At 50.8% G+C, this 14656-nt stretch overlaps 3 protein-coding genes across 4 annotated transcripts; all 3 read right to left on the minus strand.

Moving 5' to 3' along the window:
- Nucleotides 1-3867: 3867 nt before the first annotated feature.
- Nucleotides 3868-10230, minus strand: Apoc2 (apolipoprotein C-II). 2 transcript variants are annotated; one of them, NM_001277944.1, is made up of 5 exons: nt 10155-10230; nt 9011-9173; nt 5836-5902; nt 5518-5668; nt 3868-4137 (listed from the first exon to the last, which is right to left on the minus strand). In NM_001277944.1, exons 3-5 carry the CDS (start codon nt 5888-5890, stop codon nt 4050-4052), a joined length of 294 nt encoding a protein of 97 aa, NP_001264873.1. In that variant the 5' UTR covers nt 5891-5902; nt 9011-9173; nt 10155-10230; the 3' UTR covers nt 3868-4049. The 2 variants fall into 2 exon arrangements, with proteins under 2 accessions (NP_001264873.1, NP_001296724.1); NM_001309795.1 differs by lacking the exons at nt 9011-9173; nt 10155-10230 and adding an exon at nt 6124-6209.
- On the minus strand, nt 3868-13749 carry Gm44805 (predicted gene 44805). Its single transcript, NM_001309799.1, has 4 exons — nt 13594-13749; nt 5836-5902; nt 5518-5668; nt 3868-4137 (listed from the first exon to the last, which is right to left on the minus strand). The coding sequence occupies exons 2-4, from the start codon at nt 5888-5890 to the stop codon at nt 4050-4052; spliced, it is 294 nt and encodes a 97-aa protein (NP_001296728.1). The 5' UTR covers nt 5891-5902; nt 13594-13749; the 3' UTR covers nt 3868-4049.
- Apoc4 (apolipoprotein C-IV) lies at nt 10373-13749 on the minus strand. Its single transcript, NM_007385.3, has 3 exons — nt 13594-13749; nt 10899-11031; nt 10373-10601 (listed from the first exon to the last, which is right to left on the minus strand). The coding sequence occupies exons 1-3, from the start codon at nt 13667-13669 to the stop codon at nt 10436-10438; spliced, it is 375 nt and encodes a 124-aa protein (NP_031411.1). The 5' UTR covers nt 13670-13749; the 3' UTR covers nt 10373-10435.
- Nucleotides 13750-14656: the final 907 nt, after the last annotated feature.

A 14656-nucleotide genomic window follows, 5' to 3' on the forward strand; every position in this document is an offset into this window, starting at 1 on the left:
CAGAGGCCTTTTCTTCTTCCCATTTTCCTTCATGCACCCTCTTCATTTTTCATTGTTCTATTCTGCCTCAGTTTCCCCCCAGGGAATACCAGCAGAGTTTCTACCTGTGTAGAAGGGCCTGGGCTTCCAAGCCAGACAGGTGTGATAGGGGACACCTGTAAAGATCACAAGTTCAAGGCCACCGACAAGTTCTAGGTCAGCCTGAGTTACATGCTGCTGAGTCTAGAAGAAGAAAAGAAATATATGAAGATATGTCTGAGCTGGTTGGTGGCACACACCTTAAATCCCAGCACTCGGGAAGCAGAGGCAGGCGGATCTCTGTGAGTCTGATGCCAGCCTAGTCTACACAGTGAGTTCCAGGAAAGCCAGGACTAGAGAAACCCTGTTTTTTTTTTTTTTTTTTGTTTTTTTTTTTTTTTTTTTAAAGATTTATTTATTGATTATATGTAAGTACACTGTAGCTGTCTTCAGATACACCAGAAGAGGGAGTCAGATCTTGTTACGGATGGTTGTGAGCCACCATGTGGTTGCTGGGATTTGAACTCAGGACCTTTGGAAGAGCAGTCGGGTGCTCTTACTCTGCTGAGCCATCTCACCAGCCCAGAGAAACCCTGTTTTAAAAGAATGAGGAGGAAGAAGAAAAGGAGGAAGAGGAGGAGGAGGAGGAGGAGGAGAAGAAGAAGAAGAAGAAGAAGAAGAAGAAGAAGAAGAAGAAGAAGAAGAAAGGTAGAAGGTGGAGCATTGGCTCAGTGGTGTGGTTTGGAGCCTGGATGCTCTTCCAGAGATCCCCACAGGGTTCAGGTTCAATTCTGAGCACCCAAATGTCAGTCCACAAACATCTGTAACTCCAGTTCTAAGAGACTGAGACTGGATTCCCTCTTTTGACCTCCTTGCTGCCAGGCACTCTCATATATGCAGGCAAAACACTCATACACATAAAATTAAGCTAAAACTTTGGATTATACAGATGGGGACTAGAAATGTAGAGACTAGAGTACTTGTCTAGTATGCATGGTGCCTGGGGTATTTGGACACCGTTCATCCCAGTACTTGAGAGGCAGAAGGAGGCAGATCTGAAGGTGTTCAAGGCCAGCCTGGACTACAGAGTGAGTTCCAGGACAGCCAGTGTTGTTACACAGAGAACCCCTGTCTCAAAAAACCCAAAACAAACAAAACAAAACATCGAAAAAAGACAAAACAAGAACAACCAGGTGATTGTTGCTCAAACAAGTTCTCGCTACGTACTGGAAGCTGGCCAGTCATCCTCACACTCGAGACTACAAGTCTGCCTGTGCCTTCACTCAGTGCCAGCTCGTAATATTAAGTGGGTCACAGAACAGACTCACTCTGCTCACCACTAGGGGGCACCCAACACCATCAAGAGCTGTGTTCTCAGCCTCTATAGGAGAAGTGGGCTGGCACAGTCATCTTCTAAGTCTTCGAGAGACTCAAGGTACAGAGTCCTCAGTCTGAGAGAGGAGAAATCCAGGGTTCAGATCACTCGGTCTTAGGCAGAATCGGGGCACCTGGACTGTGGGGTCCTACACAGAGGTGATGAGGAGCTGAGGGGGCAAAAAGTATTTGGGGGTGGCCCTGGGATTGGCTGGGAGCAGAACTTGCCTGGGCAGTAGTTCCCTTTGGCTTGAGTCTGTGGGAAACACTGGACAGAGGGGGAATTGTTCCCCATGTGTCTCCCCCCTCCCAGGCACCCCTAGAGCTTGGCAGCCTCAGTTCTTCCCAGGCCCTGGGGACTTGGGAGCCTTCCCGCCGCCCCTCCTTCCCAGTCCCTGTTTTCTACTGGACTCACAGCTGCCCAGCCTCAGGACCTGGGAAAATTGCCCCAGGAGTATTGAAAGACTGGCTGGCTGTAGGTTATTGCCAAACAGATTAGAAAAAAATCCAGGCCATGGGTCCTCTGCGGGACCAATAGTGCCACCTATGGGACACAGGAGTGAGGAGCAGTCTTGTCCTCAATCCTTATGATGAGACAGGAGAGCCTGGGTGAGCTGCACTTAAGACCCCATCTTGGATAAGCAAAAAAGAACAGCCAAATGAAACATACCGCAAAGCTATAATCATCAAAAGGATGCTATTGTCTTTCTTTGGCTCGGGGGTCTTTCTTTTCTGCCCCACCTATCCTGGAATTTGCTCTGTAGACCAATCAGACTTCCAACTCACTGAGATCTGCTTATCTTTCCCTCCCAGGTAATGGGATTATAAACGCATGCCACCATGCCCAACTCTGTTGGTTAGCTCTTTGTCAGAGGCTACGTGGAAGCATGGCTGTCTTTTTCTCTGCTGTGTTCTGTCCCCCTATCTAGCAAGATTTTTGGTAAAATACATATGAAATTAATATGTTGGAATTGTCCAAGAGCCCAGGTTTCAGTGTGTGTCCTCCTGGGCCCCTAGCAACCTTAGCATCAACATCTTAACTTTAGCAGTGCCTTGTGAGCTCCAACAAGCCTTTCCTCTGTGCCAGGCATCTGTCTGGACAACTCATTCCCCTGCTTTGTCTGGTTTGAACTGAGGACACACACATGGGCTAAGCAAGATTCCCCAGTCCTGAGTTTTTTGCTTTTTGTTTTTTCGAGACAGGGTTTCTCTGTATAGCCCTGGCTGTCCTGGAACTCACTTTGTAGACCAGGCTGGCCTCAAACTCAGAAATCCACCTGCCTCTGCCTCCCAAGTGCTGGGATTAAAGGTGTGAGCCACTACTGCCTGGTCAGCCCTGAGTTATTATTGTGTGTATATGCTGGTGAGTGTATGTGCCTGTGCCACACACAGCATAAATGTAGAGGCTGAGGACCTATGTGGAGTGGGTCTCCCCTACCATCTTTATGTGGGTTCTGGGGACAAATGACCTGTACTCACTGAGCCACCTCTCCACCCTGGTTTGTTTGTTTGTTTGGTTGGTTGGTTGGTTTTGAGAGAGGGTCTCATGTAGCCCAGGCTGGTTTTTAACTCGCTACACAATTGAGAATGATCTTGAACTCCTGATTTTTCTGCCTCTATCCGTCCCAGGACTTTGGAAGTGTTGTAACTACAGGTACCGCTTGCCACATCCGGGTATTTTGGAAAGGTTAAAAATTGTTTATCACCAGGTGTGGTGGTGCCCGCCTTTAATCCCAGCACTTGGGAGGCAGAGGCAGGCAGATTTCTAAGTTCGAGGCCAGCCTGGTCTACAAAAGTGAGTTCCAGGACAGCCAGGGCTACACAGAGAAACCCTGTCTTGAAAAAACAAAACAAAACAAAACAAAACAAAACAAAACAAAACAAAACAAAGAATTATAGGGCTGGAGAGATGGCTCAGCGGTTAAGAGCACTGGCTGCTCTTCTGAAGGTCCTGAGTTCAAATCCCAGCAACCACATGGTGGCTCACAACCATCTGTAATGAGATCTGATGCCCTCTTCTGGTATGTCTGAAGACAGATACAGTGTACTTAGATATAATAATAAATAAATCTGTAAAAAAAAAAAAAAACAACCCTGTTGTGTAAAAGAAAAAGAGAAAGAAAGAAAGAAAGAAAGAAAGAAAGAAAGAAAGAAAGAAAGAAAGAAAGAGAGAAAGAGCAGGGTGGTGGTGCATGCCTTTAATTCCAGCAATCATGAGATAGAGGCAGGTGAATCTCTGAGTTCGAGGCCAGTCTAATCTATGAATGAGTTCCAGAACAGCCAAGGCTACATAGAGATAGCCTGTCTCAAATAAATAAATAATTAAATAGTAATTTTAAAACTGGGGTTTTAAGTGAAAGCTACAGAATGCAGGGTGCTACCACCTTGTCACAAAACCACACTGATCAAATGGGGACGAGATTCCAAAGACCCTCCATCTTGGCCCTGGGAACCTCTGAAAAGAAGCCACACGACGCCAGTGAACCTGGACTCATTTATTCTTTCACTGAAAGACTCTGGGCTCTAGTTGGGAGCAGGAAGGCGGGAGCAGCTGGGACAGGGTGGTGTAGGACCATCCTGGTCTGGTGATGCGAGCAAAGAGGCGCGGTGTCTGTCATCAGGTTTTCCTTTCCCCTAACTTGGGGCTTGCCTGGCAGCTACTCTCCCCTCAGGAGAGTAAGGAGCTGGTCTGTAAAAATGCCTGCGTAAGTGCTCATGGCCGCCGAGCTTTTGCTGTACATGTCCCTGGAGAGAAGAAAGCACAGGGAGGGGTTGGAAGGAAGCACCTAGAGGTTGGAGCCCTGAGTCTGAGGGAGGAGGGCTGGGGTCTGGAGCCCTGAGTCTGAGGGAGGAGGGCTGGGGTCTGGAGCCCTGAGTCTGAGGGAGGAGGGCTGGGGTCTGGACCCCTGGGTCTGAGGGAGGAGGGCTGGGGTCTGGACCCCTGTGTCTGAGGGAGGAGGGCTGGGGTCTGGACCCCTGGGTCTGAGGGAGGAGGGCTGGGGTCTGGACCCCTGGGTCTGAGGGAGGAGGGCTGGGGTCTGGACCCCTGGGTCTGAGGGAGGAGGGCTGGGGTCTGGACCCCTGGGTCTGAGGGAGGAGGGCTGGGGTCTGGACCCCTGTGTCTGAGGGAGGAGGGCTGGGGTCTGGACCCCTGTGTCTGAGGGAGGAGGGCTGGGGTCTGGACCCCTGTGTCTGAGGGAGGAGGGCTGGGGTCTGGAGCCCTGGGTCTGAGGGAGGAGGGCTGGGGCCTGGAGCCCTGGGTCTGAGGGAGGAGGGCTGGGGTCTGGACCCCTGTGTCTGAGGGAGGAGGGCTGGGGTCTGGACCCCTGTGTCTGAGGGAGGAGGGCTGGGGTCTGGACCCCTGTGTCTGAGGGAGGAGGGCTGGGGTCTGGACCCCTGTGTCTGAGGGAGGAGGGCTGGGGTCTGGACCCCTGTGTCTGAGGGAGGAGGGCTGGGGTCTGGAGCCCTGAGTCTGAGAGTGGAGGAGGGCTGGGGTCTGGAGCCCTGAGTCTGAGGGAGGAGGGCTGGGGTCTGGACCCCTGTGTCTGAGGGAGGAGGGCTGGGGTCTGGACCCCTGTGTCTGAGGGAGGAGGGCTGGGGTCTGGAGCCCTGAGTCTGAGAGTGGAGGAGGGCTGGGGTCTGGACCCCTGTGTCTGAGGGAGGAGGGCTGGGGTCTGGACCCCTGGGTCTGAGGGAGGAGGGCTGGGGTCTGGACCCCTGTGTCTGAGGGAGGAGGGCTGGGGTCTGGACCCCTGTGTCTGAGGGAGGAGGGCTGGGGTCTGGACCCCTGGGTCTGAGGGAGGAGGGCTGGGGTCTGGAGCCCTGGGTCTGAGGGAGGAGGGCTGGGGTCTGGACCCCTGGGTCTGAGGGAGGAGGGCTGGGGTCTGGACCCCTGGGTCTGAGGGAGGAGGGGAGAGCTGGGTCTGGACCCCTGTGTCTGAGGGAGGAGGGCTGGGGTCTGGACCCCTGGGTCTGAGGGAGGAGGGCTGGGGTCTGGACCCCTGGGTCTGAGGGAGGAGGGCTGGGGTCTGGACCCCTGGGTCTGAGGGAGGAGGGATAGGGCCTGGACCCCTGGGTCCGAGGGTGTGCATATGCCGGGATCTGTCCCCACTGGGAGGGACACACCTGAGTTTCTCATCCATGCTGATCGGGTATGTCTTCTGGTACAGGTCTTTGGCAACCTCCTTGGCAGAGGTCCAGTAACTTAAGAGGGAGCCCTGCACCGTGCCCAGCAGAGCCAGGCTGCCCGAGTCATCTTCCTGGTTCCCCTGGACCTCTGAGGGAAGCGAGATAATTAGATTAGAGGTGCTAAGGGGACTTTGGGTGAGTCGAGGCAGGTGAGGAAGACGAAGGAATGGTTGAAGAATGTAGGGAGGTGCTTGAGGGTCACCCCACCCCTTCCTTACTCACTCCTCCCGCCATCTTGCCACCCGACCCACTTACCATTTCCCAACATCAGGATGACCAGGAATAGAGCCAGGAAGAACCGAGACCCCATGCTGTCTGGGACCTGGAGCATTAAGGACAGGGTTGTGTTAGACAGAGGGATCACTGGGAACTGCGTTCCTGTTCGCCAGGCGTGGGTGGGACCCTATTCTGTCCCTATTCCTGCCCAACCAAGATTTGAAACCTGTTAATTCAGATGAGGTCTCTCCTGGAATTCTACTCTAGAGGGTTGCTTTTTTAGGAGGGAGGGGTGGCAAAGGGGGGCAGGATAACACAAGGTCTCACTGTGTAGCACTGATTGGCCTGGAGCTCACTCTGTAAAACAGACTGGCTTCAAACTCAGAGAGTCACCTATCTTGAGCTCTCAAGCAGTAGTGTTGATTGTGTGTGCCATTACACCTGGGCGCGCACGCGTGCGTGCGTGCGTGCGTGCGTGCGTGCGTGCGTGCGTGTGTGTGTAGCCAGGCATAGTAGTACATGCATTTAATCCTAGAACTTAGGAGGCAGAGGCAGATGGCTCTCTATGTGTTCAAGTTGAAGTTCAGTCCAGTCTACAATGTGAATTCTAGGACAGCCTGAGCTATACAGAGTGATACCCTGTCTGGAAAAAAAAACATAACAAAATGATAATAATAAAATCAATGTATGTGGCTATTTTGCCTTCGTGTATATAGATGCACGTAGTGCAGGTCTAGTCCCTGTAGAGGCCAGAAAACAGCTTGGATTCCAAGAAACTGGAATTAGAGATGTAGTGAAGCGTTTGTTTGTTTGTTTGTTGTTGTTTTGTTTTTGACAGGGTTTCTCTGTAGCCTTGGCTGTTCTGGAACTCGCTCTGTAGACCAGACTGTCCTCGAACAGTGCTAGGATTAAAAGTGAGTGCCGGGCTGGTGTGATGGCTCAGCGGCTAAGAGCACTGATGGCTCTTCTGAAGGTCCTGAGTTCAAATCCCAGCAACCACATGGTGGCTCACAACCACCCGTAATGAGATCTGACGCCCTCTTCTGGCGCGTCTGAAGACAGCTACAGTGTACTTATGTATAATAATAAATAAATCTTAAAAAAAAAAAAAAAAAGTGAGCGCCACCAAAGCTCAGCCAAACCCCAAGTCTTCTGTAAGAGACTCTTAACCCCTGAGCCATGTCTCAAGGCCCCACTTAAAAACAAAGGAGGCAAAAACCAAAGTCCACAATGTCTCATATAGCCTCAACTTGACTGAGTAGACTCGGCTGATCTTGAACTCCTGATCGTCCTGCCTCCACCCCTGGAATGCTGGGATCACGTGTGTGTGCCACCATATCTAGCTTCATGTGGTACTGAGACTCAAACCTAGAACCCTGAGCACCCCAGGCAAGCACTCTACCCTCTGAGCTACAACTCCAGTTCTGCTCTTCAGATTTTGACACTCCCTGCCTTTCTTTTCTAATAAATAAGTGAGCAAGCAAACCATCAAAAAACAAAAAACTAGTAAATCAGGCTGGAGTTAAACTCACAGCAGTCCCCTGCCTTTGTCTAGGGTGCCCAGATGTCAGTCATGTGACACAATGGCCGGGGACATTTTTTTTAAGTGGTAGAGATGCCACTCAGGTCTCCTACATGCTAGTGAAAGGCAGACAGGAAACTGAGACTCATCTTTTCATTCATTCATTCATTCATTCATTCATTCATTCTTCCATTCATGAAAGCTGTCATGAGGCCTAAAAGCCCTGGACTAGTAGGAAATATAATCAAACCTTTTTGAAAGAAATAAATAAATTCTTTGTTAAAACCCTTCAGGGTGATGCTGGGCACACTGTGTGAGATGGTTCAGCCGGTAAGTGTATCTGCCACCAAGCCAGGGGACTTGAGTTCAAATCCTGGGAACCAAGTGCTGGAAGGAGAGACCCTACTCCTGCAAGCTACCCTCTGACTTCTACATGTGTGCATGGCACATGCAAACACATACATACATACATACATACATACATAAAATGTCAGAGGTGGAGGCAGGAGGATCAGAAGTCCAAGGTCATCAGGCAGGGTGGGGCATGCCTTAAACCCAGCATTCCGGCCGGGCATGGTGGCGCACGTCTTTAATCCCAGCACTTGGGAGGCAGAGGCAGGTGGATTTCTGAGTTCGAGGCCAGCCTGGTCTACAGAGTGAGTTCCAGGACAGCCAGGGCTACACAGAGAAACCCTGTCTCGAAAAAAAACAAAACAAAAAAACAAAACAAAACAAAAAAACAAACAAAACAGCATTCCGGAGGTAGAGGCAGGCAGATTTCTGTGAATTCAAGGCCAGCCTGGTCTATAAATTGAGTCCAGACAGGCAGGGCTCTGTTACACAGAGAAACCCTGTCTGTCTCAGGTAGAGAGAGAGACAGAGACAGAGAGAGACAGAGCAAGAGAGAGACAGACAGACAGCCGGAGAGGCACCCTGGGACACCCGTCACAACACGTGCTTCTGAGTGTCTTCAGAGTCCTCAGCTTGTTCTGCTTTGCTCGCCTGACCTCTCCCGTACCCAGAGGTTGGGTAATCAGAGATCAGAACATTCATGTTTGGGGATGAGAAACTGAGGGACTGAGATCGAGGCCGGAAAGCGACGTGGGGAGGGGGGTTTCAGTAGCAGAGACAACACTAACTGTCCTTCCAGAGGACCTGGGTTCGATTCCCACTGCCTACAAGGCAGTTCACAACCAGCTGTTAAGTGTAGTCCCAGGGCGTCCAGTGTCCTCTAAAGACTTCTCTAGGGAGTCAGGCACACATGTGCAAAACATCCATTCACACAAAATGAATGAATGAATGAATGAATGAATGAATAAAAGATGTCTTAGAAAGAGGTAGAGTTGAAACGTGGGAGAAGGGCCAAGTAAAACAAATAGAGCGACTCTAAAGTCCACGGTTTTAGTCAGGCACACTAAGGCTGGGCAGGCTGAGACAGGAAGAATGGAAGTTCAAGACTAACCTGGGCTGGGCTACAGGTGAGACCCTGTCCCCAAAAAGAAAGGAAGGAAGGAAGGGGGTGGAAGGGGGACAGGAAGGAAGGAAGGAAGGGAGGGAGGGAGAGAGAGAGAGAGAGCTTTCAATCCCATCATTGTTAAGACAGACATCTAAGGCGATTATTCCTGTAATTTTCTGCCTTAGGAATCCTTGCCCCCCTTATATTCTGCCCCAACCCCCTGGTCCACCTCTTACCTGAATGTAGTGGCAGGAAGGGACTATCCTGGCTCACTCCAGTACTCCAGTGGGTTGGCAGGCTTTATAGCTCTGGAGGGCCCCCTCCTTCCATATCAGGCAGCTGCTCTGTCCTAGGCCAAAGTCCTGGCCAACAAAGCCACAGGGGGGTGGGGTGGCAGGCCTGGAAGGGTAATGGCCAGTGACATTTCCTGTCAGGTCAAACCACAGGGGAGCCCCACTTTGAGAAATCACCCATAAACTGGGCAGAGCTGTAACCTCAAGCTCTTTCAGAAGGCTGAGGCAGGAGGATCAAGAATTCAGAGTGAGATGGGCAGTGGTGGCACACGCCTTTAATCCCAGCATTTGGGAGGCAGAGGCAGGCAGATTTCTGAGTTTGAGGCCAGCCTGGTCTACAGAGTGAGTTCCAGGACAGCCAGGGCTACACAGAGAAACCCTGTCTTGAAAAAAAAAAAAATCAGAGTGAGTCCAGGAACCAGGAACCACTGGGCAACTTAGCAAACTTTTATCTGAAAATGAAAAGGCTTTTTATGGTTTTATTCAAAGACAGGGTTTCATGTAGTTCAGGCTACCCCCAGAATGCTCTGTGTAGCTGAGGGTGTCCTGATTTTCCAAGGGCTGGGATTGCAGGTTTATACCACCATGGCCAGCCTAGTCTACAGAGCAGGTTCCAGGACAGGTGGCCCATCCTGTAACAGAGCTTGCTACCAAGACTGATGACCTGCGTTCAGTCCCCCCTGTAAAGGGAGAGAACAAATGCTTGAAGGTTGTCTTCTAATGCCCTACGCATGGCTGGTGGCTGGGGCGCGCACACACACACAGAGGTGTAATAATTGGCAGTCTGTCACATTAACCACTCAGCTTCCTTGTCATCCCCTCAATAAATGTAGTTTTAAAGAGAAGGCTGGGGCTCGGTGATGGGGAGTTACCTGGCATGTGTTGGGCCCTGGGTTCAATCCCTAGAGTCTCCCCCTACTGTCTCCCACAAAAGAGAGACAATCCCCCAATTCCTGAGAGAGATAGGTGAGGTTGGGTATTGTGGAGGGCTTTCTGGATTTGGGGAACCCTCTTGGAATACTGTATAAGGTCTGCATGCCCTTGGAAGAGAGGGACATTGTGAGGATGTGGGTCATCTGACTCGTACCGGCCTCTAAGACTTTGCCTCCTGCATCTGACCTGGTGCCTGGAAGTCTCCTGTTCTCATCAAGCCGGAACCTGTGGGCAGGGGGAGGTTTATCACTTTGGTCCCTTCCTTTAAAGCTTTCCTTGTGTCCTCCCCAGCCAGGCGACAACTTTTCCACTTATTAACTCCTAGATATGACGGAAGGTTGACCTCTGGCCTCAAGAGAAGCTATGCGTCCGGTGACACAGATCAAGAACAAACACCTTTATTGTGGGTGCCAGGGGAGGGAGGTACGTGGCACTTTAACCCTGAGTCCGGTCTTTGCAGAGCAGTCTGGGACACAGGCTGTGGGTCTTGTTTAGGAGGTGGTCTCTGGAGCTCTGCAGCCAGGCCTGAGTTCGGGGACCCAGGTCTTTCAGGTGATCTTCATAGTAGGTCTGCATAAAGCCCTGGACAGCTCCAGGGCCCCTGTATAAAGGGGACATCTCAGGTGACAAACCAGATACTACAGGGGTTCAATCCCGTTCACTTATGACCTTCTTCAGACTCAAGATTCCAGAGTCTTTGTACTCCTCCTTTAGGCCCAGGGGTCCAGGCCCCAGCTCTCCTCCCTCAGACCCAAGAGTTCAGGCCCCAGCCATCCTCCTTCAGACTCAGGGCTCCAGGCCCCAGCCCTCCTCCCTCAGACCCAGGATCTAGCCACAGGCTCTCTTTCCCCCTCTAACTCTGGTGTTCCCTCCCAGCCAAGCACTAGGATTGTCTCACCAGAACCACTGCCATCTGTCCCTGGTTCTGGTCACCAGTGGCTCCACCATCTCCAACACCCTGGCCCTTACCAGGCTCCAGCGGCTGCTCTCAGGGCCAGGCGTGGGGCTCAGGCTTTCTGTAGACATGGATGCTGGGGAAACCACAGAGGGGCTTGAGATCTCAGGACCCCATTCCTCTCTTGGGGACAGGTGGGCTCATCCTTGTACCTAGACACCCACATCACCCCTTATTCCAGGCCACACCTGATTTCACCTGGCCTAGATTCAGTTTCCCATCCTGTAGAGAGGGCACCATGATGTCCTTTTTGAAGGGTATTATACAACACAGGGGCATAGTTAAGAAGAAAGTACCCAGTCTCTTGCACTACTTTGCTCATCCTGGCCTATTAGGCCCTCTGACACCACAACCGTCTCTCCACCATTTGATCTCGTCTCTTCCTCACTGCTGGTCCCTCCCTTGTTTCTCTGTCTACTGGGATTTTCTTGCTCAGTGTGCAACTCCACTTCCCACCTGGTGCCTCTCTCCTCTAACCACCTAACCCTCTTGCCCTCTGGGACACACACACACACACACACACACACACACACACACACACACACACATTCCTCCTGCTCCAGCACCCACACAACTAGGTAGAGACTCACGCCCAGATACTACCTGGCACACAAGTATACATGAGCATGCTTGTGTTGTTTGTTTTTTTTTTTTAAACATTTTTTTGAATTTATTTACTTATTTACTTATTTCATGTATGTGAGTACACTGTAGCTATCTTCAGACACACCAGAAGAGGGCATCAGATCCCATTACAGATGGTTGTGAGGCACCATGTGGTTGCTGGGAATTGAACTCAGGACCTCTGGAAGAGCAGCCAGTGCTCTTAACCACTGAGCCATCTCTCCAGCACTATTTTATTTTTTATCCTGTGTGTATGGTCCTGTCTGCGGGCACATAAACAAGTGTACTGCCTGTGCCTGTGAAGAGCAAAGGTGTCAGAGTCCCTGCAGCTGGAGTTACAGGCAGCTGTGAGGCTGGGAACTGAACTCTGGTCCTCTGTAAGAGCAGTGCATGCCCTTAACTATGGGGCTACCACTGAGTCATCCCTCTAGCCTATTGTTATTGTTATTATTGTTGTTGTTGTTATTTTGAGACATGGCCTCTTATAGTTCCAGATGGCCTCGAGTGTCCAAGGATGACCTCTGCCATTAAACTGCTGATCCTCTAGACTCCACCTCCAAAATGTCAGGCTGATGGGTGTCTAACCCCATGTCTGTTTTATGACAGGATAGGGCTAGAACCCGGGTTTGGGCATGCCACCTAAGCTCCACCGAGCCACATTCTCTGCTTGTCTAGAAACTTCCTACATAGCTGAGATTAGCCTTGAACTCCTGATCCTCCTGCCTCCACCTCCCAAGCACTGGGGTTCCAGGAAACACACCCAGACCACACATGAACTCTAGTTCCAAGACCCTTCTGAAGTCCCATCAGTGACTTCACTATTTCCTGTTCTGTGAAAGGGGCACTGAGCTAAGCCAATGAGGAGTACACGGGAGTTGCCGGCTGGGCATCCCCTCAGCACTGTCTTGGGAGATACATGGGGAATTTTTTTGGGGGGGGGGGTTCCGAGACAGAGTTTCTCTGTGTAGTACTGGCTGTCCTGGAACTCACTCTGTAGACCAGGCTGGCCTCGAACTCAGAAATCCACCTGCCTCTGCCTCCCAAGTGCTGGGATTAAAGGCGTGCACCACCACTGCCCGGCAATTGTATTTTAATTAATTTATTTATTTTAATGGTACTGGATGTTGAACCAAAGGCCTCATGCATGCTAAGCTATAACTCCAGGCCATTCTGTCTGAAAATTAAAAGAAAAAAGGGCTAGAGAGATAGCTCAGCTGTTAAGGGCACTGGCTGCTCATTAAGAGGACTCAGTGCTCTTCCAGAGGACCCAGTTCTTCAGTTCTCAGCACCCACATGGCAGCTCACAACTGTCTGTAACCCTAGTTCTAGGGGGTCTGACACACTCAAACAGTCTAACGTGTAGGCAAGACACCAACACACATAAAATAAAGTAGAATAAAATAAAATAAGAAGAAAAAGTTTTAACTCATTTATGTGTGTATATGTGTATGTGTAATATGTGTTTCTGTGTGTGAGGTCCTCTGTGTCTCATGATCCTCCTGTGGAGGTCAGAGGACAACCTTTTGAAGCCTGTTTTCCCTTCCACCACATGAGTTCCAGGGACTAACCTCCGGTCCCAGGCTTTTGTGGCATGCACCTTGACCCACTGAGTCATCTCATGGGTCCCAGTTTTCTGTACTTTTAAAAACTGAGTGTCGGGGTGGGGCTAGAGAGATGGCTCAGAGGTTAAGAGCATTGAGATACAATGAGTTCAATTCTTAGCAACCACATGTAGGCTCACAACCATCTATCTGTAATGGCATCCTTCTGGTGTGTGTGAAGATAGCTACAGTGTACTCATGTACACTCTAAAAAAAACCCACACAGCCGGGCGGTGGTGGCGCACGCCTTTAAGCCCAGCACTTGGGAGGCAGAGGCAGGCATGACTGTGTGTGCATGTGTGTGTACGCATGTGTGTGTCACGTTCCTCTTACATGGCTACTGACCCACTGATGAAGCCACAGTCGTGCCCCACTCAGAGAACCCCACCTCCAGCAGCCCCCCAACTCCTTACCTACAAAGCTGACCAAGAACAGCACAGAAAGGGAGACTGATGGCAGGTCCCGTGGCCTGCACCTCAGCAGGGACATTTCTGGGGACTTGGTCCCTCTCTATCTCTGTCCCTCCTGCTGTACTCCACTCTTTCACCGGGGAAGGGACAGGCAGCACTGGAAAGAGCCCTCCCCTTGTGACCTCCCCACACTCCTTGGCAGGACTTCAAAGCGATGGGGCCAGTGACAGTGACAGTCAGAGGCCATGTCTGCCCTTGCCTGCCTCCTTTCCTAAACAGTGTGCCGCCCTGGCCTTGTACAAGACACGAAGCCCCAACACTGACTCCACACACCCCCCCAGAGTTTTCCTGGATACAGTTTCTTCCTTTGAGAATTGAGTCCGTAATCTATACTTGAGAGATTGGTGGTGTATGTGAGGGGTTCCTTCTATTATATTTTGAGACAGGGTCTCAAGTAGCCCAGGCTGGCCTGGAATTCACTATGTAGCCATGAGTTCTTTTAGCTAACATGTAAAAACTGTATTTGTACTTATGTGTATGTGTGACTGTCTGTGTCAGAGAGGTGCACATGAGTGCAGGGGCTCACGGTGGCTAGAGTGCATGTATCAGATCCCGTGGAGCTGGGTGTGACCCTCCTGATGTGGGAACTAGGAGTCTAACTCAGGTCCCCTGGAAGAGTAGGAAGGACTCCTAACCACTGAGCCCTTCCTTTAATGCTTTTTTTTCCCCTTCGAGACAGGGTTTCTCTATGTAGCCCTAGCTATCTTGGAACTCAGTCTGTAGACCAGGTGGGCCTCGAACTCAGAAATCCACCTGCCTCTGCCTCCCAAGTGCTGGGATTAAGGAGTGGGTCACCACTGCCTGGCTCCTTTAATGTTTTTTAAACTATGTTTATTTATTTTTTGTATCTGTACTTATCTCTTCTGTCTCTCTGTGTGTGGTTATCTCTATGTGTGTGTCTGTGCGTCTTTTTGTCTGTGTGTGTCACTGTGTGTATGTGTGTCTTTTTGTCTGTGTGTCTGTGTGCATCACTATGTGTCTGTGTGTGTGTTGTGTCTGTGTGCCT

This window comes from Mus musculus, chromosome 7 (genome assembly GCF_000001635.26).
Source record: "Mus musculus strain C57BL/6J chromosome 7, GRCm38.p6 C57BL/6J".
NCBI lineage: Eukaryota > Metazoa > Chordata > Mammalia > Rodentia > Muridae > Mus > Mus musculus.